The 27,059-nt window shown below is 43.6% G+C and overlaps 1 protein-coding gene across 2 annotated transcripts in view; it reads left to right on the plus strand.

Annotated features, from left to right (window-relative positions):
- The first annotated feature begins 4,916 nt into the window (after window positions 1–4,916).
- PNLIP (pancreatic lipase) overlaps window positions 4,917–27,059 on the plus strand; it is a 52,741-nt gene continuing 30,598 nt past the window's right edge. Inside the window, exons 1-13 of one of the 2 annotated variants that reach the window (XM_084903426.1) lie at window positions 4,917–5,017; window positions 5,166–5,211; window positions 6,315–6,469; window positions 7,388–7,510; window positions 8,673–8,807; window positions 9,549–9,660; window positions 10,915–11,034; window positions 11,151–11,270; window positions 11,847–11,965; window positions 13,712–13,841; window positions 14,900–15,008; window positions 15,711–15,875; window positions 18,136–18,262. In XM_084903426.1, coding sequence (XP_084759552.1) covers window positions 5,166–5,211; window positions 6,315–6,469; window positions 7,388–7,510; window positions 8,673–8,807; window positions 9,549–9,660; window positions 10,915–11,034; window positions 11,151–11,270; window positions 11,847–11,965; window positions 13,712–13,841; window positions 14,900–15,008; window positions 15,711–15,875; window positions 18,136–18,199 — 1,398 coding nt within the window. In that variant the 5' untranslated portion in view covers window positions 4,917–5,017 and the 3' untranslated portion in view covers window positions 18,200–18,262. Of the gene's footprint in view, window positions 5,018–5,165; window positions 5,212–6,314; window positions 6,470–7,387; window positions 7,511–8,672; window positions 8,808–9,548; window positions 9,661–10,914; window positions 11,035–11,150; window positions 11,271–11,846; window positions 11,966–13,711; window positions 13,842–14,899; window positions 15,009–15,710; window positions 15,876–18,135; window positions 23,853–23,980; window positions 24,030–24,542; window positions 24,698–25,188; window positions 25,315–27,059 lie in introns of those variants that run through there. The other variant, XM_084903425.1, reaches the window with a different exon arrangement.

A 27,059-nucleotide genomic window follows, 5' to 3' on the forward strand; every position in this document is an offset into this window, starting at 1 on the left:
ACCCCCTTGTCAGAGGGCGTGGTTGACTGTTACACAATGTTGATGGCACGCCGGGTGAAGCCTTTGAGACTATGCTAGAGACACATTTCCCAATTGCAGCTGGCTGACCTCACTGCTGTGCAGTGGAGGAGCTGGTTACACATGTTCTGCCTGGTGTATCACTAACTGGCCAAGTAACGGTTATTGTGAGAGCCATAGCACAGGCTGAAAAGGAGGCACCGGGGTAAGTGAGGGAAGATCACCAGTGGGTTTGCGGCAGGGAAAGGCGTGGTCCTCATGCTATAAAAGGTAGCCTGCCCCTCTGAGGAGCCTCAAGTCATTTCTAAGTGTTTGATCCCCTAATCATAAGTATGGAGCAGCCCTAACTGGTTTGGCTCAGTGGATAGAGTGTCAGCTCTCAGACTGAAAGGTCCCAGGGTCCCATGTACCTTGGTTGCAGGCACATCCCCAGTAGGGATGTAGAGGAAGCAGCTTATTGATGTTTCTCTCTTATCGATATTTCTATCTCTCTAGCCCTCTCTCTTCCTCTCTGTAAAAAAAATCAATAAAATATATTAAAAAAAGTAAGTATGAAGCAAAAGCAAAAGGGTACAGGTTATTAGCTTAATTCCTTACTTTTTCCCTTCCTCCCTTCTTCCCTTCCTCCCTTCTTTTCTCTCTCCTTTCCTTCCTCCCTTCCTCCATTCTTTCCTTTTTTCCATTTTCTCTTCCTTTTGCTTGTTCTCTCTTTTCCCGCCTTTCATCCCCGCTCCCAGTATCCAAGCTGTGATCTGGGTCTGTTGAATTTTACATCTCTGCCTATCTGCCCTCTCTTCCTGCTCAGTGACATCGGGAACCTCTTGTCATTGCATTCTTTATAGTTGAATTCCACTCAACTCTTTCTTGAAAGTGGCTCAGAGTAGCTTGGAAAATGTGTCAAATGGTTAGACAGCAAGGCTAGAGACCTCAGAGAAGCTAGCCAGATCTGTAGTGTCTTATTTGCGATGCTAAGAGTAAATTTGATCTAGAATTGAGCTATCTGATGCAATAGGCCTTAGCCCCAGGTGACCACTGATGACCTGAAATGTGGCTAGTGCCACGGGTTGGAATGATCATATTCTGGATATTTTATATTACATAAATGATTAAAATATATTTCACCTCTTTTTTCTTTTTTTACTTTTTCTTAATGTGGCTTACAATAGATTTCTGTTGGGCAGCCCTCCTCTGGAAAGCACAGGGCAGGGAAGGAAGCTGGAGTTTTAATGTCACGGCCAGTCTGCAGTTCAAACCTGATTGCCCGGTAGTATATAGAGGACAAGACATGAGAAGAGACAGTCTAAGGGCAAGAAAAGTAATTAAATAAATAAATAAATAAATAAACTACTGTGATGGCCCAGGAAAGAAATAATTATCAGATTCAGTGTGATAAAAGTACGCTTTTATGTGATAAAATTGCCATTTTCTGCATGACTAGTAGGAAAACTAAATACAAATAAGATAGATTATCCCAAAATGATGCATGTGCCTTTGTTCTGAAAAGCAGATACATGGTACTGTACACGTGTGCACACACATCCATGTGGACCCTCTTGCTAAACCCATTCTTGACTGTTTTCTAGACCAGCTCTACAGTTAGCACAGCCTAGAAGCTCCCCACTCCCCCTCCCCCCCAAACCTGGTGGAAAGAAGTCGCCCCTCCCGAAGAAGCTCTGCTGCTTCCCAGCCGTGTCCTTGGGCGAGGCAATCTCTGTGGAAGATTAAGTGCCCAAACTAAGAAAGTATGTAATGCTGAATAATTAACGCTATAAATTGTTAAGTCTGCTTGCTGTTCTATTTCACAAAGTAAATCATCTCCATGCATAACGGAGGAGGGATGGCTGCAATTATACTCCCTGAGTCTGGGTGAGCGGAACTTTCGCATAGGGGACCACGTGATTGCTCTGGAGGGTGGGAGGCTACAGCAGCCCTAGGTCATCCTCGTCTTCTGCTCGGGGGAGGTGGGCTGGCATCCCCAGGCGAACGTGTTCTCCCTCCCACCGGTGGCCCTGGCGGTACACTGGCCTGGATAAGGGAGGCTCTCTGAAGGTTAAGCAAATGAGACCTGTTTGGGTCCCAGGCTGGTTATCTGGCCAGACAGGTGTCCTGGGATCTTTCTTTCCCTCACCTGGAGTTTGGTATCACAAGGTGGCCAGAATCAGAGCCTAAATGTATATCAATATTTAACTTGTCTGCAATCAAAGCTATTGGACTTGAAACATACAAGCTTGACATTTTTATTTTTAAATGTCTAAGGTTGCAGAGTCAAATTTATGCAATGCATGGCTGAATCCAGGAATTATTTTTCATTGAGAGTCCACTTTCAAGGCCATGAGCTACCTGGGAAAGGACTGCCATAGCTCTGTCACCTTCTCCAGGGACCACCCTCTAGCCCGCAATCCCGAGATGTGAGGTATAAAAAAGGCTGGTGGGAAGCAGAGTGCTGATGGGGCCTCCGGTCCACCTCCCTGTGGTATCTGAGAGTTTCCTATATATCCAGCAGATTGAACTGCTTCAATCACACATACGTCGCAACTGGGGCCCAGGCAACCTTGGGTAAATTTCCACTAAACCTTGAGGTAGCAAAAGGCCTCGGATTGCTTGTGAAAACAATGGTTACTATCAGGACTGAACAGGAAAATGACCATTAAAATTAAAATTTTACAGAAATGGAATGAAGAATTGAGCAGTTAATTTTTATAATTCGAATTAAAATTCTACAAAAATAGAAGGAAGAATTGAACAGTTAATTTTTATAATTTGGGAGATGGCAGGAAAATAGATTTTTAAAAATGAAGAATTAAAAAAATATATATCTGTCAAAATATCAATGTTATACATAAGTACCATCCAGATCTCATGGTAAAACTTATTCAGTGTTCAGTATCTGAACTTGCTGAACCCTATAGCTAAGTTGTAAAGTTAAGTTCTTGGAAGTAGGAGAAATCATCCTATAATATACTAGCCTTTATTGGTTAAGGTAATGCTCATTGCTACTCTACTGAAATATCAGCAGCTTAAAACAATGGGAATTTATTTCTTGCTCATGTTATATTAAAAATGGGTCTCATAATTGATGGCTAGCTTTCTTCTAAGCATGGAACCCAGGCTCTTTTCATCTTGTGGCTCTGCTATCTTCAACATATGGAATTCGTGGTCACCATACTTTCCTGCATCAAGCCATGTACAGCAAGGCATATGAAGATCATGTGTGGGTTTTTATGAACAAGACTAGGACTGATGCATATATATGCACTCACAGCTCATTGGCCATAAGTTGATCATGTGATCCATCTCCCTGCAAGGGAGATTAGGTAATAAGGTGTAGTTCTATTCCATATAAGAAAGGGCCACCAACCTCTGCTACATACTCCATAAACAGACAGTCCTAGATAGCTCATTACTGGTCTAAATGAAACAATAGGGTTGATAAAATTTTACAACTCAGCTAAAGGGTTCAGCAAGATTGAATTTAGTAGTCATTTATCCAGAGCTCATCTGATAGACTGCTGTTTATGTACAATTCCCTTCTTCACTTTTATAACAGTTTGGGAAATTGAATCATCCTAAAACATTCTAAGATTTGAACCTATCTTAGTTTATAAAATAATTCCCCATGGGCTCTAGTCTCTGCCTCAGAATTTGGTGGCTCTTGGTCCTAATTCTATAGCCTCTATTGAGCAAAGGTCACTTGAATTATGGATTCAATGTTGTACTATCTAAAAGGTCAACTGAGAAATTCTGTGTGAATTATTTGGCAAGTCACACAGAATATATTGTACTTCACAGTAAATCTAAAAGTGAACGTTGGCTCACTTTTGGGGGGGAGGGGGGAGGGAGAGGGTGTTTGCTTGCTTGCTTGCTTGTTTTGAGTAAAAAGGGCTTCAGAAAATCACAGTTCTTTACTGAGAGGTTGTATAGGCAGTTCATACTATAGCATTAAGTTGTTTTTTTCAATTCTCATTCCCTCATTTGTTTGTTCATTCATTCAACAGGGTTATGTTAAGAGTCTGGTATGTACTATCCATAGAATTCTTTCTTGTGCCTTCTGTCCTGATTTTAACATTTCCCTTGCCCAACTTCCTTCATAGACAAATAATTCTATTACTTTTTATTTCTACACCTGTAAACTTTGTCAGGGAATTGAATTATTGGACCATTTTTGACTTACAAAGGTGGCAACTTCAAAGGATTCAGTTGGTATCTCTGACGCTGTCACACGGAATGGCACCAATCTCTTAAAATGATGATATCCCATCCCCATCTTTTAAAATTTTATTTTAACCCATCTGTCACCCACTGAAGATATCCCAGTTCTTTTCCATCAAATACTTTTCTTTTAGATTATTTTTCCCAAACCATTTTTTCCGAGTTGAATTTTATTTTTCTCAGTTATTCATAATGTCATTAGATGGCGGGGTCACTGATTTCACCTCTGTGCTCTTAGAAGTATCTTCAATTCCTTTTGTCAGCTCATTTATTCTTTTCCCTACGTTATCATTGAGAAATAAGCTAGGTCTATGGACTCTTAAATTAAAATATCAAGTGCTTTCCTAAGAGGAATGAACTCCCTTGAAGAATTGCCTCTATTTCACTGTTTTTGAGGGGAAGGCAAGGTTAAACAAAAACTGCCTGAGCTGCTAAGCTTTCGTATTTGTTTTCAAGATTGTTGCTATTAAATCTGTGGAAACAATTTAGTTTTGCACATGCCCACCGCCGTGCACAGAGACTGTAAACTTAAAAAGAGACAGGCCTTGGCCATCATGACATTACGGTGATCCTGAGCATATATTCAGACCGGGAGAGAATTGCTCAGATCTACCCTTTTCCCATCTTCCCTCAGGTACCATGGAAAACTTTACCTACTCTATCAACTTTGGTTTGTTTATGATTAAGTCTAGAAATGCATCCTTGGAACTGCTCAGAAAGATAAGGCTTGCCTATAAAAGGAGCTCTTGGTGCTATCTGGTTGTGCGCGGGGCCTGACGGAACTGCCACGGTGAGTTGGGAGCATGTTTTCCAAGCCTAATTTATTAGTATTTCCCTATCTTCTCCTCCCGCCCCCAAAGGTCTAACCGAACTTGAATTATGCCAATCTTTTGAAAACTAATTGATCCCAATTCACTCAAACTTTTAACTTTGTTTAGATGTTTCTAATCTGGACACTTTCGCTGCTGCTGGGAACAGTAGTAGGTAAGTTAATATATTTAATATAGTGCTAGTTTTTTTCAGGAAGGGTTATAATGGCTGAATTCAAGCCACAATGGGGACAAGGAATAAAGCAAGAAAGGTGCATGGTCAAGAGCACAAGCACCCGGAGGAAGATTGCCAAACAAAAGCTCAGGCGCCCACTGAAATTTGAATTTCTGATAAACAACAAATATGTGATAGTTCTCCTTAAAAAAAACACATTCATCATTTATCTGATACTCTAACTTGGTTTTTTAATTTGCTAAATTCAGCAGCCTTAGCTTGGGGTCATATGGGGTTTAAACCCTGGTTTCAGCTGCCCCAAGTGTATTTCCCTGAGCAAAACTCTTAACTTCTCTGAGCCTCACTATCGTCATCTGTGAAATGGGCATATTCTACCACCCCTCTCATAGGATCACTGTGAGACTGAGGTAACGTAAGTCACATAAGCCATTGTGCCCGGCGCCTGGTGTATAGTGATACTTCGAGAATACAGCCCCCACAGGCTACTGCTCCTACTCCTACTGTCCACCTAGGCTTTGTCTTCCTCACAAACCCTTCCTTTGTGTTGCTCTGTGGGGTAATATTTAAGCCTAGAGTTGAGTTAAACCTTGGATTTTCTGTTTGATTGTTTGTGAGCAGCTTCTTCATCATGGAATCCAGGGTGCCCCTTTACCATGGGCCAGGAACCTATATGCTCAGCCACTCACAGATATGAAGTGTGGGCCTTGGCAGGAAATGAGCTTTCCGCCCAAAGCCCAAAGCCAGAAGATAGCCTCACCTCCTCTACCAGGGCCTGCGGGCACCCATGGCTCGAGAAAGACCCCTGAGTTGAGAGGCTAAAGGGGACCCCACACAGCCCGGTACAAAGAGATGAGGGGAGTTCGAGGTCCCACGTGGTAGAAATGGGGAGCAGTGCCTGTCTTTAGCTTGGCCGTTGTCTATTGACACGGTTTTGTGACTGTGTGGATAGAAAGCTACTTGGGGATGAGGAGGGAGACAATGTACCACAAAATATAACTTCACTCATCCTTTGCCATAGAGGCCATTCAAAAAGAACATTCTGGTTAAACTAATATCCTTGAAATGCTCCTGGGTGATTGCAGGGAAAGAAATCTGCTTCCAAAGACTCGGCTGCTTCAGCGATGAAGCCCCCTGGGCCGGGATTGTGGAAAGACCCCTCAAAATACTGCCCTGGGGCCCCAAAGAGGTCAACACCCGCTTCCTCCTGTACACCAATGAGAACCCCAACTCCTTCCAGGTACGCGTGCTCGTCGCTTCCAGAGCTCAGTGCCCTCCGCTGTCTGTGACAAGGACACTGAGCGTTAAGTCTTCTAAAGGGAATGAGTCACTGAACGGACATCTCGGTAGATTCTTCTGAGCTTAAGTATTATTTTATGTAACTTCGTTTTTAGAAGGTTCAGCACCTTGACATTGTTGTCATCCTACCTCTCTGGTACCATTTAATAAATCATTTAAGTGTAGACATACAGGGTGTCCCCAGAAATGTGTACATATTTAACAGCTGATAGCTCAATTTTGAAAATGAAATGTATTTTAATAAACACAGCCTTTACAATTATTTAAAGTGTGTGTATACTTTTGTGAGGATAATATATTTATGTATAAAATCTCTCAATATTATACATATTCTATACTGTTCCAAAATTTTTTTTAATCTTTACCCAAGGATATGCTTAGGAAGAGGAAGAGAAAGAGAGAGAGAGAGAGAGAGAGAGAGAGAGAGAGAGAGAGAGAGAGAGAGAGAGAGAGGATCAAAGCCCCAGCCCAGATTTGTGCTCTGACCAGGAATTGAACCGGCAACCTTTTGGTGCATGAGACGAAGCTCCAACCAACTGAGCCACACCCTCCAGGCTCTTCCAACATATTGTACACATATAAAACCCAGGCGCACACAAACCCTTTCACTGCATGGAGGTGAGACCTCTGCCTCCTGTACTTTAGCAGACGCATCCCAAGTCGAACAACTAAAAAAAAAAGTTGTGACTTGGAAAGCAGCGAATTGGTGATGGTTGCAGACGGTGTGGTTTAAATGGAGAACCATCACTCACAGGCTCCCACGCTCAGGTCATCTTTTCCTGCCACCTCCCTTTACTTACAAAGAGTTCTGCGGAGTCTGTGAGAGGCTTGACATTAAACGCTTTTCTCCCCCAAACAGGAAGTCATTGCAGATCCATCGACTATCGGGGCCTCCAACTTCAAAACGGACAGGAAAACCCGCTTCATTATTCATGGATTCATAGACAAGGGAGAAGAAAACTGGCTGGCCAACATGTGCAGGGTGAGTCCGGGTCCTCTCTCCAGGGAAGATTGTCGGCGTGATCACTGACCATGGGGAAGGCACAGCCCCAGCCAATCAGAACAAACGCTGGCCATCGTGACACTGGATGAGCCTCTGACCCTGCTGGCCTGGGGTGTCCAGGGGAGGTCCCGGAGGTGGAGGGGGTAGAGAGGGCCTGGCACCGTCAGGGCAGCAAAGTTGGCAGGCGTTGGGAGGCTTTGAGTAGCAGTTATTCAATAAAGAATATGGAGATATTTCAGAATTTAGCAAAACACGTTGCCATACTGATACAATAGCTTTCAATGTTTCCAGTAGGTCTTCATTGCTATATGAGGAGCTGACAGAACTTATTAAGCCCAAAAGAATGATTTTTCCTTATACTCTGTGATCTCCGATGGTAGCAATATCTAGGAAGACTGTGCAGCTTTTCATTTCCAGCTTCTGTTGTTGCCATGTATTGTGATCCAATGTGATCCTTTCATTTGTCTTTGGCTGTGTGCCCTGTGAAAATGAAGGGTTAAAAAAAAAGTCAGGAAATCAGATAGAACAGAATTTCCTAGGAATGGCTAAGTAGCTGCTCAAGGGACATTATACAAGAGAATGCATTTGTCTAAAAACTTTGGTTAGTTTTTCCATTGTGGACAAGCTTGCTCATTTTTTTTTTCATATTTATTTATTTAACATATTTACTATTTAAGGGTGTCCTAACATGGCCTTTCATTCATTTATTCATTCATTCAGTAAGTCTTTATTGAGCACCTACTATGTGCCAGGGACTTTCAGAGCACTGGAGATTCAGCAGTGAACAAGAAAGACTATGTCCTGCCATCTATTCTGGTAAAGAACGATATAGTCTTATGACATCATAGACCTCTAATGACACAACCCACTGTACCACAGTTCATATATTTCTCCCTGAATCAGTTGTCTATGCAACTGTTGCAGTAGAAATCCCAAGAATCCAGTTCCCATTATGGCCAACCCTCTAGTTTGGAGTCAGTGTTAAACTTTGAAAGGGAGTCTACAGACTAGCTGTCTGTTGTGCTCATTGCTTTGGGGTTATAAGCAAGCATGATATGGTCAATCTAGTCCTCACAGGTACTCATTGGAAATTGGTAAAGATTCTGAATCGTTTACCCATGTATTGTGTCTCTTCCACCAGAACATGTTTCAGGTGGAAAGCGTGAACTGCATTTGCGTGGATTGGAAAAGTGGCTCCAGAACGGCCTACACACAGGCCTCTCAGAACATCCGGATTGTGGGGGCAGAGGTGGCATACTTTGTCGAAGTCCTTCAGGTAACTTCTATATAAAAACCCACCCACATGGCTCTCTGGATTCCCTTCCAAAGGACAGCAAAAAACGCTGTAGGTGTGACCATTACGGGAGACATTTCTCTGCTGAGGTTGGCTTTCCTCTTGGTTGAAAAAAAAGAAAAAAGAAAAAAGAAAAAAGACCAGATTGGGCTGCATCAATATGCCTACTGAGGTCAATAAACTAGTTTTTTGGGTTTTTTTTATGTGATATTCAAGCAACCAGTTAGGTTGTTTCTACTGGACTCCCCTAGTATTTCTCTTAATTGTACCAGTTATTAAACCAAGTTGACATGGTAATGGCAGCCTCAAGATTAAACTAGTTTTTAAAAAAATATATTTAAGAGAAGCACAATGATTACAAGCTAACCTGATTTGTTAACTAAAAACAAAGATGTTAAAGTTGAGTGTGCCTAAATAATTGCTTTCATTATTATTTTTTGATCCAAATACATACTTTACTGACTCTGGGTAACAATTCCTCGTGTCCATTAAAAGGTCTCTCTCTTTTGGAAAACAGCAAAAGAGAGCCCTACTTCCACCAGTTTAAATGTTAAGCCCATCACCACTTTCTATTATATTTTAAAAATATGTCAAAATTAATTGCTTTGAAGGGGTGTGTGTGTCTTCTTACAACTCAGGTTTTCAGAGGCTCCCCTTCTGTATCCATCTTGAATTCCGCATTCTGAATTTGAAAACATTCTAACAACGTTTTCTTCCCAACAGTCGGCATTTGGGTACTCGCCTTCCAATGTCCACATCATCGGCCACAGCCTGGGCTCCCATGCGGCCGGAGAGGCAGGGAGGAGGACCAACGGGACGGTTGGACGGATCACAGGTTGGTCAAAACAGTAAAAGCTGCCCACATGGTGTCCAGAAGGATGAAAATGTGGGGTTTTTTCCGTAGGAGACAGGTTTTGCCATTTTCTGAATTGAGCCACATGATCCATATCTGCTGAGCCCTTATGGATTTTTATGGTTATGGTCTTCAGCTTACAGAGTTCTGTTTAACAAGTAAATATTTCATGTGGCTAAAAGGTGAATTAAAAGCACGAAGAGGTCTTATTCATAGCTAGTTCCCCTTTTTTAAGCACTCACAAATGGCAAGTTTCAGGAAAATAGGATAAACAGCATAATTTATAGATTAAGTGTAAATAGAATTCAACCCAAAGAGCTCAAAAATGTATCATGAATTCTATTCTGCTTCAATGGCAGTTGATAATGAGCCCAATTGTCATCAACCACAACCCAAGAGCTGAGTGTGGGGGGGCTGGGGAGGGCAGGTGGTCCGGTGGCCCTGGGCTACCCGCTCTGCCTGCTGCTGATTAAATGATATGACTTTACAAATCTCAGGCTCCTTGCATTTGGCCAATGGGGTCCCATGTTGGATACCCAGGTCCTATATCAAACCTGTATATTTATAAGGAAGACTTCGCTGTCCTGAATCTGAGAGCTGACTCTTTCTAGAAGCAGCCACTGTCCTCCTCTACCCACCCCCCAGTTTCTTCTTAATACTTTGGAGAAGTTGGTTACGTGTGGCTTGGTGGACGCATCTGGAATGTCTATCATTGATTTGCTGGAGAGAACATTCTTTCCCATAGTCTGTAAATGTGTACGAGAGCCTACTCAGCCGGGCGCTGTGCAAAGCTGTGGTCCTGGTGGTCTCGTGGGAGGCTAGAGTATAGGGGGGCCTGGCTTAGCCGTCAGCAACTTTCAAGAGGCCAGTGTTCCCCAGAGTCTGGCTCTTCCCTTATAACTTCTGCTAGGGATTAGGGTGATTAGCCTGTAGTCACCCCAATCAATTTAATGTAAAAAGAAAATTAAAAAGAACAGTGATGGGGATTGTCTTAGTGACTTAGGTATTCATAAGTGAAGCAAAATTCCATGGTTTGAGGAAAATCCGCTTTAATGTGAATAGAAAGTGAGACACAGATTTCCCTTCAAGACATGGTAAGGTAGGAAAGAACTAGCTCCACTCTTTCATGCCGAACTCATAATGACCACCCAGACTTGCACTCAGGTCTGTGACAAATGAACACAGTGAATGCGCAGGTGTACTGATAGACCAGTCTCACACATCTTGTTTCTTTAGGTTTGGACCCAGCTGAGCCTTGCTTTGAGGGGACACCCGAGTTAGTCCGACTGGACCCCAGTGATGCCCAGTTTGTGGATGTCATTCACACAGACGCTGCCCCCATAATCCCCAACATGGGTGAGTTCCTTAACTCGTCTTCCCAGAATGGTTTTTGAGTCCATACGTTAGTGTGCCTCAGAGGGTTTTCAATTCCTGCATTAACACCATTTTTCCCATACTGCGAAATCCCTCAGGATTTGGCATGAGCCAGACTGCGGGACACCTGGATTTCTTTCCGAATGGAGGGATAGACATGCCTGGATGCCAGAAGAACATCCTCTCTCAGATTGTGGACATTGATGGGATCTGGGAAGGTAACACCATTGTGTGCATGAGAGGTTTTTCTTGGGGGAAGATTTGTGTTGTTGTCATCATTGTTTTTGCTAAACATGCTGAGTATGCTGACACTGTACAGAACTCACATTATCTATGACAAAGGACTTTTAATTGTATCCCCAAGATATGGGGTTTTTCATTGGGGGAAGTGGCATGAGGGGAGACTGTGAGAAAGAAAATGTATTTGTAGTCAACTTTCCAAGGTTTGAATTCAGGAAATGCATTACTAAGTTATACTTATATCAGTATGGGCTAATCTTTTCCTTCTAAACTTATTTTTCCTTTTTTTTAAAAAAAAAAACAAACACTTATTTTTCTATTTCCAAAAATTTCTATTTTTCATTAGCTATGGCCTATTAGCATCTCGAACAGTACTTAACTTCTAATTTCATTAGGAATCATAAATGCAGTTTAAAAATGATCTTGTCCTGTGACCACCATGAGTTTACACCAATTAGAGAAACCTATAAAGCAACTTAACTCCATTCGGATCATGACATCAACTTGCAAGGATAAAATCTGTCACTGATGTGTAATCCTGTCTGATTTCAAAGGCTCTCGTGACTTTTTTGCCTGTAATCACCTGAGAAGCTACAAGTATTACTCCGACAGCATTGTCAACCCTGACGGTTTCACTGGCTTCCCCTGTGCCTCGTACAGCTCTTTCACTTCAGTGAGTAGACTCCACCTGGCCCCTAAAGGATCTTGTGAGCATCATTTCTCATGGCTGCTGTGTTTCACTGTCCTTAACACACATTCAGATGTCGCTCTATGAATGCCACATTACCGAACCCTTTAGTCCTACAGATTTCTTTTCATGGTGAACTTTAAGGTACTAGAGAACTTTCGAGAAATGGGCTTGTCTACTGAAATGTCTCATGTCTGCCTTGCTCTCTCATTTCTGCACATGTCAGGTAAATGCTCAGTCTAGTTTTGGAAATAATTCTAGGTTAAAAAAAAAATAGTCTGTGGAAATCTGGGTGTGTGGTTACAGGATGCTGATGAGCATGGTAACCTTGTCTTAAATGCTAACTTTATAAAACTTTGTAATAACTAGAGGCCTGATGCATGAAATTCATGCATGGTGCTCAGCCCTAGCAGCTCTGGCTGCCTCGGCCAGACCCCAGCAGCAAGCTAACCTACTGGTCAGAGCATCTTCCCCCTCGTGGTCACTGTGCATCATAGTGACTGGTTAAATGGTTGAACGGTCTGCCACTTAGCATATTAGGCTTTTAATTTATAGAATAGTCTCCATCTTGCAGATTTCTCAGCTTTTCTTTCTAAGCTGGCAGTGGCTAGGTGATCATGGTGGTGGTGGTCAGCATGTGTTGGGCAGAGGGAGAACTTGGGGGTCCTCCTTATTGATGGGCCCATGGCAAATGTCTGCTGGTGAATTCTGGGGACATCTACTCTTCTGACTCAGGCAATGTCCTCAGAGAGCTTTGGCCATTCCTCCTGGCTGGCTCAGTGCTGGCTGGCTCGGTTAGCATCTGCTGGATGCAGATCTTGTACTCGGCCCAGTCCATTGATCCGGGATGGAGCAGCCTTGCCCTCCTATAATGGGAACTGCTGTTTGTCCTTCCCACTCTGTTCCTTCCTTTCCCTCTTTTCTTCCCACAATTCCTTGGCCCACAGTTTCTATATGATATCCATCTTTTCTAGACCCCAACCTATTGCTAAGTTTTACAACCAACTGGGCCATTTTCTCTCCACTCGGAGAGAATTCTGAGATCTGTATTCTCTCTCTCTCTCTCTCTCTCTCTCTCTCTCTCTCTCTCTCTCTCTCTCTTTCTTCTCTCTCTCTCTCTCTCTCTCTCTCTCTCTCTCTCTCTCTCTCTCAATTAAGGTATTACATATGTGTCCCTATTCCCCCATTGCCCCTCACCCTCCACTCATGCCCTCAACCCCCTGGTGTCTGTGTCCAATGTGAGATCTCAATTCTTTACCCTTTGATATGCTAAGTGGGAGCTAAAGGAATTGAGGAAAACGGACTTTTGAGCCACTGTCCTCCTACTGGGTCCTAGTTTGGGGATCAAAAGCCGCTTATCACCTCTTTCTCTGTCCCTTGCAAACTTTCTAAAATAAATTCCAACCACCTGCAGGCAGATTGATATGTTGGGGCCCTGGGAGCAAGAGGAAAAATATTAAAATATGTAAATGTGAATATAGACATAAATTCTCTTTTGTGTGATTTTTGTATTCTTGTTCGTTTTGTGCTATTTAACAGTGAAGCTGCTGACTCGCCATTGTAAATAATGAGATGCATTTTTAACCTTTGCTGAGATACTATTAAAGTTCTCTTTTACCACCAGAACAGAATTGGTTTTAGAATATTGGAATTGTAACAACAAATGGGTCAAAGCTGATGCGCTATTACAAGAAAGAGCATCCTCATCCATCACTTGTTTATTTTCCCCAGAACAAGTGCTTCCCCTGTCCATCTGAAGGCTGCCCACAGATGGGACATTATGCTGACAGATATGCTGGGAAAACAAAGGGAGTAGGCCAGACATTTTATCTCAACACTGGTGACGCCAGCAATTTTTCCCGTAAGTCTCTAGTTGATTTGCCTTACAACTCTTAATGCTGTGTATTTTATCACGCCCAGGGAAAATGCTCAAACTTGCGTTTTTGTACAGAAGTTTTAAACTCCCCTCCCCAGCATGGAAAAAATAATCAACTGCTGTGCTCAGCTCATTTAGATAGTACAACAGAACTATATGTGAGACAAAAAATTCTTCCTAGTTGATCCTGGAGGCTGCTTCTAGCCCAGACCTTCGCATTCAGTCAAAAGTTTCACTGAGCAGAAGTTGGAGGTTTTGTAAAACGAGAAAAGTAATCCAGGCGAGAGATGGCAAGATTGTGGGAACTGAAAGGAATGGACAGGTTCAAGATATTTATATTTAGGGCTGGGACTTAGAGGACGTGTGGATGGTGAAGTGTGGAGACAGACTCCAGGTTTCTCTTCTAGCTAATAAAGGAAGAGCACTATTAGGTTAGGAATTAAACTAACTGCATTGTAAAAACTAAAGCCAAATTTTATCCACTCCCACCCCCCTCCACAATAGCCCAGGCTAGCTCAAAATGGTAAAAACCAATAGTTTACTATTGGCTAGTACCATAAATTGGTTACCACAAATTAATACATGTTCAATGGCAATGGAAAGCTGAAATGTAGAATTTTTTCAAATAAATGTCCAATACTTAGACAAAAGAAAGAGATGACAGTACTATAAAATGTGATCTATAAAAATGAAGTAAACTGATGAAAATGTCACAGTCTACTATTTTCTACTATGTTTTAACATAAAGTCCTTTTAACACTTAAGGATACATTGTTAGGTTAAAGGAATTGAAAGCAAGAGATTTTGCCTCTTCCCTTGTCTTGAAATTTATTGACTTTGGAAAGCATGTATGGTCTTCCTCTCCCTCAGTGCCTATCCTGTGAACGGCTAGATAAAGGAATGTCAGTGGCCATGAGAAGAACTACCAACACATATATAAGTTACCCAGAATGCAGTAGCAGGGAATTCAACTTAGCCTGTTTTCAGTGTCTTCTCTGCAAGGTGACCTTTTGCATTCCGCCCCCTCCCCACACCCCACACAGGTTGGAGGTACAAGGTAACTGTTATTCTGTCTGGAAAGAAGGTCAGAGGACACGTGCTAGTGTCTTTGTTTGGCGACAGAGGAAACTCTAAGCAGTACGAAGTTTTCAAGTGAGTAAAATATAGCTCTAAGCTTCTTAAGTGGTGGAATACCCTGCGCATTCAACGTATGTGATGGATATAAGAGTTGATCTATTACTATATGAGCATAAGTAATATATGCTCTGCCACCCTTCATCAAAAGGAAGAGGTGATTTCACCCTTGCACCTTAATACATTTCAGAATTTTGTTTCTAATTTTTCTCCCTGCTATTTCCTGAGAAAACCCCTGATGTTTGCTTGGATGAGTGGCATCTGGTTTATAATCAGTAAATAATAATTCTGCCCACAAAACAACTGAGGAAAGATGATATAATGATGCCATCATTTATTACATTGTGAGAGGATTAATGACTTACCCATGTTTGAAGTTTTATTAGTAGTCAGAATGACTTTAGAGTAATATGAGTTATCGATGGCAGACAAACTAACACTGAGCATACATGTATGAACTTATTTAGTACATTAGAATGACAAATGTTCCTCTATAGGATAGGGGAGGTTGGGAGGAGGTCAATGGGGGAAAAAATAGATATATACTAGTATTTGTAATACTTTAAACAATAAAATAATTTTTTAAAAAAGAATAAAAAATGTACCATCAGTTATTGTACTAGAGATACATTACTAGCTGGTTTTAGAAATACATCTATTTATGTATATGTATATTTATGTAAATTCATGTATGTTTTTACTAACTTTTTAATTTCCAAGGGGCGTTCTCCGACCATCCAGTATTCATTCCAATGAATTTGATTCAGACGTGGATGTTGGAGAATTGCAGATGGTTAAATTTGTTTGGTACAACAATATAATCAACCCAACTCTACCCAAAGTGGGAGCATCCCAGGTCATGGTAGAAAGAAATGATGGGAAAGTGTAAGTAATAAAAATCCAAAGAGATTGATCACATTTATAGTTCTATGCCCACTGGAAGTTGACTTTAAGTTAAATCTCTTGTGATGGTTCTCCTACATCCCACCCACACCTGCTTCCTCATACTTCTTGTACTTTAGGATAAAGTCTAGAACTTTAGGGAAACAACTTTGATAAATGTGTAGGTGAGTGTTGTGTTATCTAACACAAGTAGTGTTAGATTGAAAATCTGGTTTCATGATTTAAGGTGAAAAACTTGATGTTATTCAGCTACTGTGCCTTGTGCTATGTGTGTGCTTAACATGTGTATCCTCCCCAAATGTCCTAGATTCACCAAATTGCCACTGAAATGATCAGGAAAACATTTAACTTATTAAGGAATACAAATAGGCTGTTTTGGATCATTAGCCCTCTTACTGGAGACAAAGGTCAGCCTTTGGTTCTAACCAAGACTAAAGTGTGTGTGAACCAAGAGATATTTAGCAGAGTGAAACACCAGAAAAAGTGAGCTGATGATGTTGATGATCAGCACAAAACCAATATTAGCCCAGTGATTTGAATATAAAGCCAAATTCTGAGCACTGTGTTATGCTTCTTTTGTCATCATGTCCCCCAGTCCTCATAAAAGCCCAATGAGGGGGCTTTTGTTTCTGGCAAAGATAGAATAATAGTGACTGGGTACACCTTCCCAACTGGAAAACAACCAAAAGTTCAGGCAAAAATATATAAAATAACAGTTTCTAGACATTGAACATCAGGCAGCAAAGGAAAATTATCCCTGAGACACAAGAAATAAGTAAGTTTTATTTTATTACAATTGTTTTAGATAGAAACATATATTTAAAGAATTTTTCAAACTTGGTGAAACTATAAACCAATAGGTCTAAGTGATATAACAAGAAACATGAAGAAAACTAACCAACACACATCAATATCAAATTGCTCAAAACTAGTCATAAAGAGAAAAATCTTGAAAGCATCCAGAAGAAAAATATGCATTACATACAGAGAAATCAGGATAATAATTACAACAAATTTCTCATCAGAAATGCAAGTGAGAAGACAGTGAAACAACATCTTTAAAGTACTGAAAGGAAAAAAAACACAAAAAACACCTGTTAACCTAAAATTCTATACCCACAAAAAATACCTTTCAAAGATAAAGATGAAATAAAGACTTTTCAGATATGCCAAAATTAAAAGGATTTATCCCTAGCAGGTCAACATTAAAAATGTTAAAGGAAGGTCTTCAGGTTGAGGGAAATAAACCAGTTGGAAAAGACAAAAGAGTGCATACATCTTTCATTTAAACTTCTGGTAAAATTCTATACAATTGAAATGAGTCCATAGTGACAGCAGATCAGTGGTTGCCTGGGGAGGGGAAAAGATGAAAAGGGATGGGAAAGAAAGATTCCAAAGGAGCAGAAGAAAAATGGAGAGATGATAACTTTGATGTCTATGTTTAGTCTCTTGATTGTGGTGATGGGAGGTAGTTACTATTATTATCCCCATTTTACAGATAATTAAATAAGGGCTTGGTGCCAGAATTCGTATGCAGGAAATTTGACTCCAACATATTCTTAACTACTATAAAACAAATTCAGTTCACCTTTATTTATATATAGAGATATTGTGTGCCCTTCATTCCCTTGTCAATATTAATTTTTAAGTTTTAATTTGCCATTTGTGAGTTGCCAGCCATTAGACCACAAGGGAGGAAATGAAGATGAAGAGAAAAGAGCATTTCTGAGGACTTTTATGTACCAGGAAATTTATAGTTATGCTTATATATTAAAGAAAATTAGCCCCTAAGCATCCTAAGTATTGTTCAATCTTAATCAGCACAATTAGTCATTCCAGGTCAGTTCCTGAATTAAAGTAGAAGTGCATAGCCAGTGGAACACCAGAGCCGTAGAATTTTTCCTTTGGCTGGTTTTTTGTCATGCTGTTGACCTTACTCTTCCTCAGTTGTGTTGGTTGACAATGGTGCCACGTGTTTAGTAGGTGTTTTTAGCATGTGATCAGTGAGTCTTCCCTGTCCTTTGAGGTGTCCAGTGCCACCTCCTCTCTCTGCTGTTGAACAGCCATGAAACAAAATTGGAAAGGAGAATCCAGTCCTTTATACAAAAGGGAGGTCTTCCCTCCACCAATGTCTGGTCTCAAACATTGGGTGTGCTAGAGAGGAGAACAAAGTGTACCCTCATGCTCAGCATACCAACTGTGGGCCACATGTAGTTGACTTCTCATTGTTTTCTCTCCGCAGGTACAATTTCTGTAGTGAAGCAACTGTGAGGGAAGATGTTCTGCTCCCTCTCACTCCATGTTAGGAGCCTGCTGACATCTGACCACTAAATCTTATTACTAATAAAATCTGTTGGTGAAGCAATACAGTCCTTTCTTTGTCATCATGAGTCTATTTTTCCAATGAAACTTTTGGATATGGCTATTAAACCCCAAAGTTTGGAGTTAGTCTGAAGAACCAAAAATGATGGTTGAATTTTGCTATATGCAATGTGGCATTGAGCTTAGGAATATTGTTTACTTGATACTGACATATTGCCCATTACTACTATGACTGATGTCAGTCTGATTTCTTAAGGCAGATGTCCAGGTCGAAAATGACCCCCTGTTGGTGGGTATTAGCATACAGTGCATATTAACAAAATGTGAGTGTTAGGAAAGAATACATCCTTACTGGTGAACTGGTGCTGTTCCCAAGAATGATGACAGTGAGTACAATGTCAGCTGCTCTCTCTGAATCCCAGGCCTGGCTGAGCTGGGTTCCTGTATTGGTTAGCCACTGGTGCATAACAAGCCACCACCAAACTCAGTAGCATTAAGCAGTAAGCATATGTTAGTTACCTCTGGGTTAGTTGGGTGCTTTTGGTCTTGGCAGGATTCGCTCATGTGTCTGTGGTCACAATGTGTTGAGTCTGCAGTGCTGGTAACCTTGGCTGGGTCTCTCGCATACATGGAGGTCAACTGGCTTTGAGCTGGTCAAGTGGTTACTGTGATCACATTTGATGACTGAATTAAGGCATCCATCTAGCCAAAGGCATCCTATATAATAAAAGTCTAATATGCAAATCAACCAAACGGCAGAACGACTGGCCGCTATGACATGCACTGACCACCAGAGGAGAGACGTTCAATGCAGGAGCTTCCCCAGTCCTCAGGCCCCACGCAGGTGCCAGAGTGGGCTCCCCCCATCCTCTGATCACCCTGCCAGTGGCCCCACAGATCGGCCATGATCGCTGGCCAGGCCTAGGGATCCTACCTGTGCATGAATTCTGTGCACCAGATCTCTAGTAAGGAAATAAACACCTGTTGTTGATGAAAGGAGCTGCAAGACCACAATGCAGAGGGTGTGGATATTTAACAGGAGTGTGGAGAACTGTGACCATTTCTCAATCCACCTATCACCATCTCTAACCTGGTTCTCCATCCTGGGAAGCCGGAGTCTAGGGAAGAAATAGGTCAGGTGTTGGAAGGGTTTTTACAGCGATGGGTCAGCCCAGGCCCCAGTCTCTGACGTTCTTACATTGCGTTTTCCTCACTGCTGTCATCAGAAGTGAGGGCACCTTTTTGATTTACTGACCTTTGACTTTCTCCATGAAGGCATGCTTCTTATCAAACAACTACTGGCAATGAATGGAGAGTTGCTTCTTCTTATCTTAAAACAGCACAACAGTCCTGATCAGATTTTCTGGTCAGCATAGCCAGTCTCCACAGTCATCATCCACTCTTTTATTTTTTTAATTTTATTACATTTATTGCAGTGACATTGGTTAATGAAATTATAATATATAGGCTTCGAGTGTACAATCATCTGCATATTGCATTATGTGTTCACCACCCAAAGTCAAGTTCCTCCTGTCACCACATATTTGACCCTTTTTATCTTCCTCTACCTCCTCTCCACCACCCTTCCCCTCTAGTAACCACCATACCGTTGTTGTCCATGTCTATGAGTTTTTGTTTGTTCAGTTATTGTTTGCAGTTTTATATCCCATATGTAAGTGAAAACATACAGTACTTGGTTTTTTCCATCTAACTTACTTCAGTTAGCATGATATTCTCAATATCGTTCACTCTTGCTAAGTCATGTGAGTCACCTCTTCATTATTTCAATGTGTAACAATCATAGTACTTTTAAAGAAATCCCCTCCTCACCAGCACTGAGCCACCAACTGTTTACTTTTGTACAGATTTAGTGGAGTCAGCGGACTTAAATTGTCTTACTGTGGAGCCACACCCTTCTTGTAGTGGCTGCCCATTCACAACTTTAGCTCCATCTTTGGGTGCACAGGGGTGGGCCTCAGCCTGGCCTGCCCAACAGGAGCCATTCCCCATTGCTAACTAATTCAGGGACAGCTCCTGACCTGGCCAGGCCCATCACCTGGTAATTAATTAAGAATTTTGAGCTGAGATACACAGCCACAGGGTCCCGGCAGCAGAATCAGGTCCAAGGCAGCGGGGATCTGAGGAGGACTGAGGCCTCCAGGGTGGCCCCATTTTTGGGGCTTCCCTGGGTCTCACGGTTCATCAAATTCATGGATTCCATGGGATTCCCCAATATTTGTTCAATAAATCCCTCTCTCTTTTTTTTTTTTTTTTTAATGTAGCTAACCAGAATTGATTTCTGTTGCTTACAACCCATAGACCCATAACATGCCTCTAAAATCTTACCTGTTTAAATAGCTTATGGTCTGTACTTCACTGTTGTTTCAGGGAATGAGGGGGTGGAGAGAATAGTAATGGAGAGAATAGCCAACATACATAGAAACATGTGAAATGGACAGATCTTTTGTCCCTGAAATTCAACTTTAGGAGTTTATCCCACAAATACATCATCCATGTAGAAAGTGACAGATGTATAAGAATATTTACTAGGGCATTGTTTTTAATAGTAAAATATTGGAAACAAACAAATGCTCACCAACAGAAAACACACCAGCTCTTATGGTGGTTTCAACCATGGCACCCCAACAGATAGGGTCCTTCCCTTGGGTTGGCCATGGAGCCCACAGATGAACTTGGCAGTGAGGTGAGCTAAAAGGGAAAAAGGCACAGGGGACAGATCACATTTAATTATTTCTCCTAAATCTAATCAGATGTTCATATTCTTCCTGCTTCTCTGAAGAATAACATCTCTTTTTCCCCTTCCTTCTTAAAACTGTGTCCTCTCATCTTTCTCTGCCCTGAAATTCACTGAGAAGAAGGGGGAAATGCCCAGGAACCCCATTCATGGCACATTCATTCTTTCATTAACTCATAACCAGTCAGTGCCAAGCACAGTGCCAGCAGCTGGGGTCCAACTGTGGCCAAAACATATGAAGTCTCTGTCCTCATGGAATTGCATTCTAGGTGGGAAAAGCATGACTGTAAATACAAAAGCAGGTAAATAAGGTAGGTAAAGATACCTTGTCATGAGGAATCTAAAAAACGCAAACAAGTTGCTGGGGTCAAGTGGGGAGGCTGACAGTGGAGAATCTTCAGGGGTGGTCAAAGATGGCCTCACTGAAGAGGTAACCTTAAAGCCAGGTGTTGAACGACAAGAAGGAGCCAGCCCAATGGAGGTTCAGGGAAGAGTTTCAGGCCATGGGAACAGTAAGCACAAAGGCCCTGAGGTGGGAAAGGACCAGGCATGTTGGATGAAAGCCAACATGTGTGGAGGGCAAAGTGGAAGCAGGAAGAAAAGAGGTCTGAGAGGCAGTCAGGGCCATCCGATGTCTCTTACAGACTCATTTACCTATTTACTCACTAGGGCAGTGGTCGGCAAACTGCAGCTCGCGAGCCACATGCGGCTCTTTGGCCCCTTGAGTTTTTAGCAAAGGCCAGCTTAGGAGAACCCTAATTAAGTGAATAACTACCCATATAGTTTCAGTTTAAAAAAATTGACTCTCAAAAGAAATTTCAATTGTTGTACTGTTGATATTTGGCTCTGTTGACTAATGAGTTTGCCGACCACTGCACTAGGTTATCAGGATTCTCCTCTGGGGCCAATACTGCCTGTCTAAGGAAAGCATAAAGGCCTCTGATGTCACCAGTCTGTGTCAAGCGCTCCCACCCCTCCTAGGCCACCCGAACAGACTTCCAGAGCGTAAATACTTCATCACTTCGGTCAACCAGATGGCTCAAGTCTGGCAGTTCAGCAGGAAATTTGTTTTCTATTTCAACTTATTCTATGTAGCTAATCTTCCCATTCTATGTGGCTGACACTCAACAGGCCTTGTTGATAACTTGCCCCAAATAACTGAATAGCCAACAGTTCCTTCCTTCACTCTGTACAGACTGGATTCAAATCCCATCTCATCACTCATGATCTTTGTGGCTTTGGAGACAGTTTATCTCTCTGTGCCTCAGTTTCCACATGTGCAAAGAGAGACAAATAGTGGCATCTACTTCATGGGGTTGCTGTAAGACTTAAATTCGGGAACATGTGTGAAAGTGCTTGCCTGCACGCTCTAAGCCTTAATAGCTGTTGCTGACTATTCTTCGTTATTCTGGGAGAAGTCCTTTCTGTCTTCTTAACAGGGGAGCCTCTCTAACTGCCCTCTCCCCGCCCACCCCAGTGTTCTGGTTTCTCTGGAGAAGGGTGAACTTTGACACAGAGGCATATTTAACTTGGGGAGGTAGAGGGCACCAGCGGTGTTTTCCACAAGAAGGCTTATCTGCCCGCTGTGTGAACTGGCCAGGCTGCTCACAGATGCACGTCTGTGGGTAACTCATGACGGCCTCCCAGAGGCCGGATCTTACAGGACGGGGTGTGTAACCTTCGGAGGACCTGGGGAAAGCCAGCAGATGTGACTGTGTCTGGTGACACAGGCTTTAGAGGCCCCGAGCGCAGCTATTCAAAATCCAGTGGTCCTGGCCGGTGTAGCTCAATTGGTTGAGCATTGTCCTGTGCACCCAAAGGTTGCAGGTTTGATTCCCAGTCAGGCACATGCCTGGGCTGCAGGTTCAGTCCCCAGTGGGGAGCATGCAGGAGGCATGGAATCACTGTTCAGATCTCACATTCCTGTTTCTCTCTCTTCCTTCCTCTCTCTCTAAAAAAATATATGTTTTAAAAATTACAGTAAGATAATAGAATAATTGTTGCTGTTGTTTTAAAATATATTTTTATTCATTTCAGAGAGGGAGGGAAAGGGGGAGAGAGAGAGAGAGAGAGAGAGAGAGAGAGAGAGAGAGAGAGATAATTCAATGATGAGAGAGAATCATTGATCAGCTATCTCCTGCATGCCCTACACTGGGGATCAAGTCTGCAACCCAGACATGTGCCCTGACTGAGAACCGAATGGTGACTTCCTGATTTTTAGGTTGACCCTCCACCACTGAGCCATGCCAGCTGGGCTGCCATTGTTTTAAACCACTATGTTTTAAGTTGGTTCGTTACAACGAAGTACAATAAATAACTGGGACCGGTAGTTCATGGGGAATTGTGGCCAGAGGCTATTGTGGGGGCTGTTGAATCGATCTCCAAAGCTCATTCCAGACTGCCAGAGGCAGAGACAAGACAAAGACAGAGAGACAGAGAATAAGGTGTTTCTCAGTCAGACACTCGTGTGTACATTCACGTACGTGAGGGCACATCCGTCTGTTCTCAGTGGGAAACGCTACCCTCCAGTTCGCTGCTGGGATCTCATTGGAACTAGCGTTCTACTCAGCGATGAGACAGAAAATCAGAAAGTGGGGCCGCTGAGCTCACAAGCACACGCACAGGGTCACAGGTACGAAGTTGGGGAGTTTGGAGCCCCTTCGAATCAAGCGTTCTTTCCTCTCCCCAGGCTGTGGGAAGATCGGACCACTGTCATTAACCTCGTTCTGTGTATTTGTGCAGATTAAGCTATTGCGTGGACACAGTGTGTTTTATCGTCACCTGCTGTTTCCTGAGACAGCGTCCAGACGATAAAGCTGCCGTATAAAAGCCGGCCCGGGCACTGGATCCAGAGAAAGAGAGAGCCTGGACCGTCTGACAGGGTAAGTCCCCTTTGCCATTCTCCCACGATCTGTGAAGCACAGGCCGGGCGAATAGCCTGGCACCCCTGAGTCTTCCCGTTGCCCTGGCACCACCTGATGAGGCTGGTAACGTTGGATATGTTTTGCAGATGGTGAGCATCTGGGCAATTGCGCTCTTTCTGCTGGGAGCAGCCCACGGTGAGAAAAACACACCTGCCCCCGGGGAGAACTGGAGCCCAGCACCTCAGCTCTAGCCAGAGAAACTGAGGCAGCTGGGGACAACTTCAGACCCAGAAAGAGGCGCGTGGGGCTGGCACTGCCTGGGAGTGAGGCCAGTGTGAGAGGGACCCGCTTTGCAGCCTCTCCCCAGATTCATGCCTACATGCCTGGGGTGCCCTCGGCCAGGCTTTTTCTAGGGAAAGCATTAGACATCTGCCCGAATTAACAAACGGACTTCCCAGTGCCCATCCCCACATTGGTTAGATAAATATATTTGAAGAGCTGAGATGGGACACAGACCTTTGACTCAGTGGGACTGGTCCCAGACCAGAAGGTGGCACTTGGGGCAAAAAAACACGGGTAGGGCAGAGGTGGGGGTCTGCACGGTCTTCAGACTGTCTCCAGGCAGGGGACTGACCAGGCTGAGCAGCAGTGACGCCCCAGATCCCAGGTCCAGAGTTAACCCTTGAGCCAGCCACCCTTTCTCCACAGGAAAAGAGATCTGCTATGGCCAGCTCGGCTGCTTTTCCGACTCTGAGCCCTGGGGTGGGACTGTCATCAGGCCCCTGAAAGTCCTTCCCTGGAGCCCCGAGAAGATCGGCACCCGCTTCCTGCTCTACACCAACGAGAACCCGGACACCTTCCAGGTGAGGCCGCTGTCATTCTCCATCATTGTAGCTGGGGGAGGGTCTGTGCCCACCCCGCACACCAGGAGTTTCTATCCTCTGTACCCACCTCCTCTGTACCCACCTCTGTACCCACCTCCTCCAAAACACCGCCCCACCCCAGCCCTCAGCTGCACCCTCAGGCCTTGACAGAGTAGGTCTTCAGTAAAGTTGGCTTAAATGAATGAATGGTCACATTCCCCAGAACCCCTAGCTGGTTATAGGATTCAGGTTTGGGCGAAGAGCTCACCAAAGAACACTGTGAAAGGTATGACCTTGAGCCACCATGCAGACCCAGTGGAGGCAGTGAGTCCTGGCATGGGAAGGTAGGGCAGGAAAAGGGAGGTCAGGAGGGGCTTCATGGAGGAGGGGGCCTTTGTGCTACGTTTTGAAAGGCTATAGCATTGGGACACAGGACATGGTCCTGAGTGGTTGGGCGGCCGACACATGCAATCCCTCTGCGTTTGTCACAGACTCTCCTTACCTCCGATCCATCCACGATTGAGGCATCGAACTTCCAGACAGACAGGAAGACCCGGTTCATCATCCACGGCTTCATAGACAAGGGCGACGAGAGCTGGGTGCTGCAGATGTGCAAGGTAGGCCCGGCTCCCGGCCCCGTGGCCCGCTCTGCCAGCCACGGCCACTGCGTCCCATCGCCATCCCTGCATCCCTTTAAGCAGTCACAGTAAATGAGCTCGAAAGGCAATTCAGCTCCTCTTTACGAAAGTAAAACTTCCTTTCCACTGGACGGCATCCAGAGCCAGAAACCATGACATCTGCTACTCGGACAGATGCGTCCATGCTTCTGGCTAAATCACAGTTAAGTGTTGTCCGCGGCCATGTCCAGTGAGGGCACGTGGACTTCCTGTCACAGAGAGGAATTCTGTTCTTTTTGTTCAGGTCTTTCCCCCATCCCTGAGAGGCAGGTGCATGTTGCTAGGGCCATTTCTGTGAGAATGAAGAACTGAGATTGGCCGGTTACTAAAAAGGCAGCACAGTAACTGCCCAAGTTGTATGTAACATAGCACCTGATGGTCGGAAGGACAGGCAACAGGCAAACACACTCATGTGCACATGCATACACATGCAAACACAGACACACGGGGACATATGTGCACAGGCACATACACGGAGTATGCCATTCTCCCTTCTTTTTGTGTGTACCCGGTTCGGTCTGCCTTCCTGGCACCAAAGCATTTGCCCAGCACGCCATTAGAAACTCTGATCCATAACACCACCGGGAAAAGTTACAAACCAGAAAATTGAAGGCATTCTGTGTTTGCCCTGGGCGTTCCAGGCATTTAACTCTCTCGCCATGAATAAGCGCTTTCGTGTATACGCTGTACGATATAGCGGATGCCCCAGGTTTCCAGAGTTCCTGAGGGTTGCTTTAAAATAAAAGTCTTGCGGAATAGCCTCCTGTATCCCTGTGTGTGTGATCGCACAGATTCGGATCATAGATGTGAAAAGATTCAGAGTGGATTTTACATTTGTAGGGCCGTTTCTTTTTCTTTTCTTTTTTAATATATTTTTATTGATTTCAGAGAGGAAGGGAGAAGAGAGAGAGAGAAACATCGGTGATGTGAGAAATTCATTGAAGGGAAAGAGCCTGAAACTCAGGCATTGTGCCCTTGACCAGAATCCAACCTGGGACCCTTCAGTCCATAGGCTGACGCTCTATCCACTGAGCCAAACCAGCCGGGGCTCTTTTCTCCTCTTAATCTTTATTGTTGAAAGTATGACATATGCTCCCTTCTTCCTCCCTATTGAACTATTCTAACCCAGTCCTGCCCTCTGCCCCAAGCCTTCACCACCCCATTGTCTGTGTCCATGGGTTATGCATCTATGCATGCAAGTTCTTTGGTTGATCTCTTCCCACCTACCCACCCTCCCCTGCCTTCCCTCTGAGGTCTGGCATCTGTTCCATGCTTCCTGTCTCTGTAGGACCGGTTCAAATTCCAGCTGGCCATGCGCACCGCCTGACAGGACTTCTAACCTTAGATCATCAGTTCCTTTAACCTCCAGGAAGTTTTCCTTTCAGCATTCTTCTCCCTCTTTACAATCAGAGCAGTTCTATTTCTCAAATATGCCAGCGTGTGCTCTCTCCATGAACTTCTATGCTTTCCTGACCCTAAAACCAGCAATGCTCCCCTCTACCGTCCAACTAAGCCAGTGCCCAGCAGGCTGGGCTGAAGGCAAGCCAGGTGATTGGCAGCAGCATTGCTCAAAGGGCCCCTCAAGGTCAGACCCACCAGGACAATTAGACACTGGCCCCCAGAGATTGCCCTTGAGGCCTTCCCTTTTCAGAATGGGGCTCCTTTAGGGATGGCATTGTTCCTCC

Source organism: Pipistrellus hanaki (genome assembly GCF_964339955.1).
Source record: "Pipistrellus hanaki genome assembly, chromosome: 14".
NCBI classification, from domain to species: domain Eukaryota; kingdom Metazoa; phylum Chordata; class Mammalia; order Chiroptera; family Vespertilionidae; genus Pipistrellus; species Pipistrellus hanaki.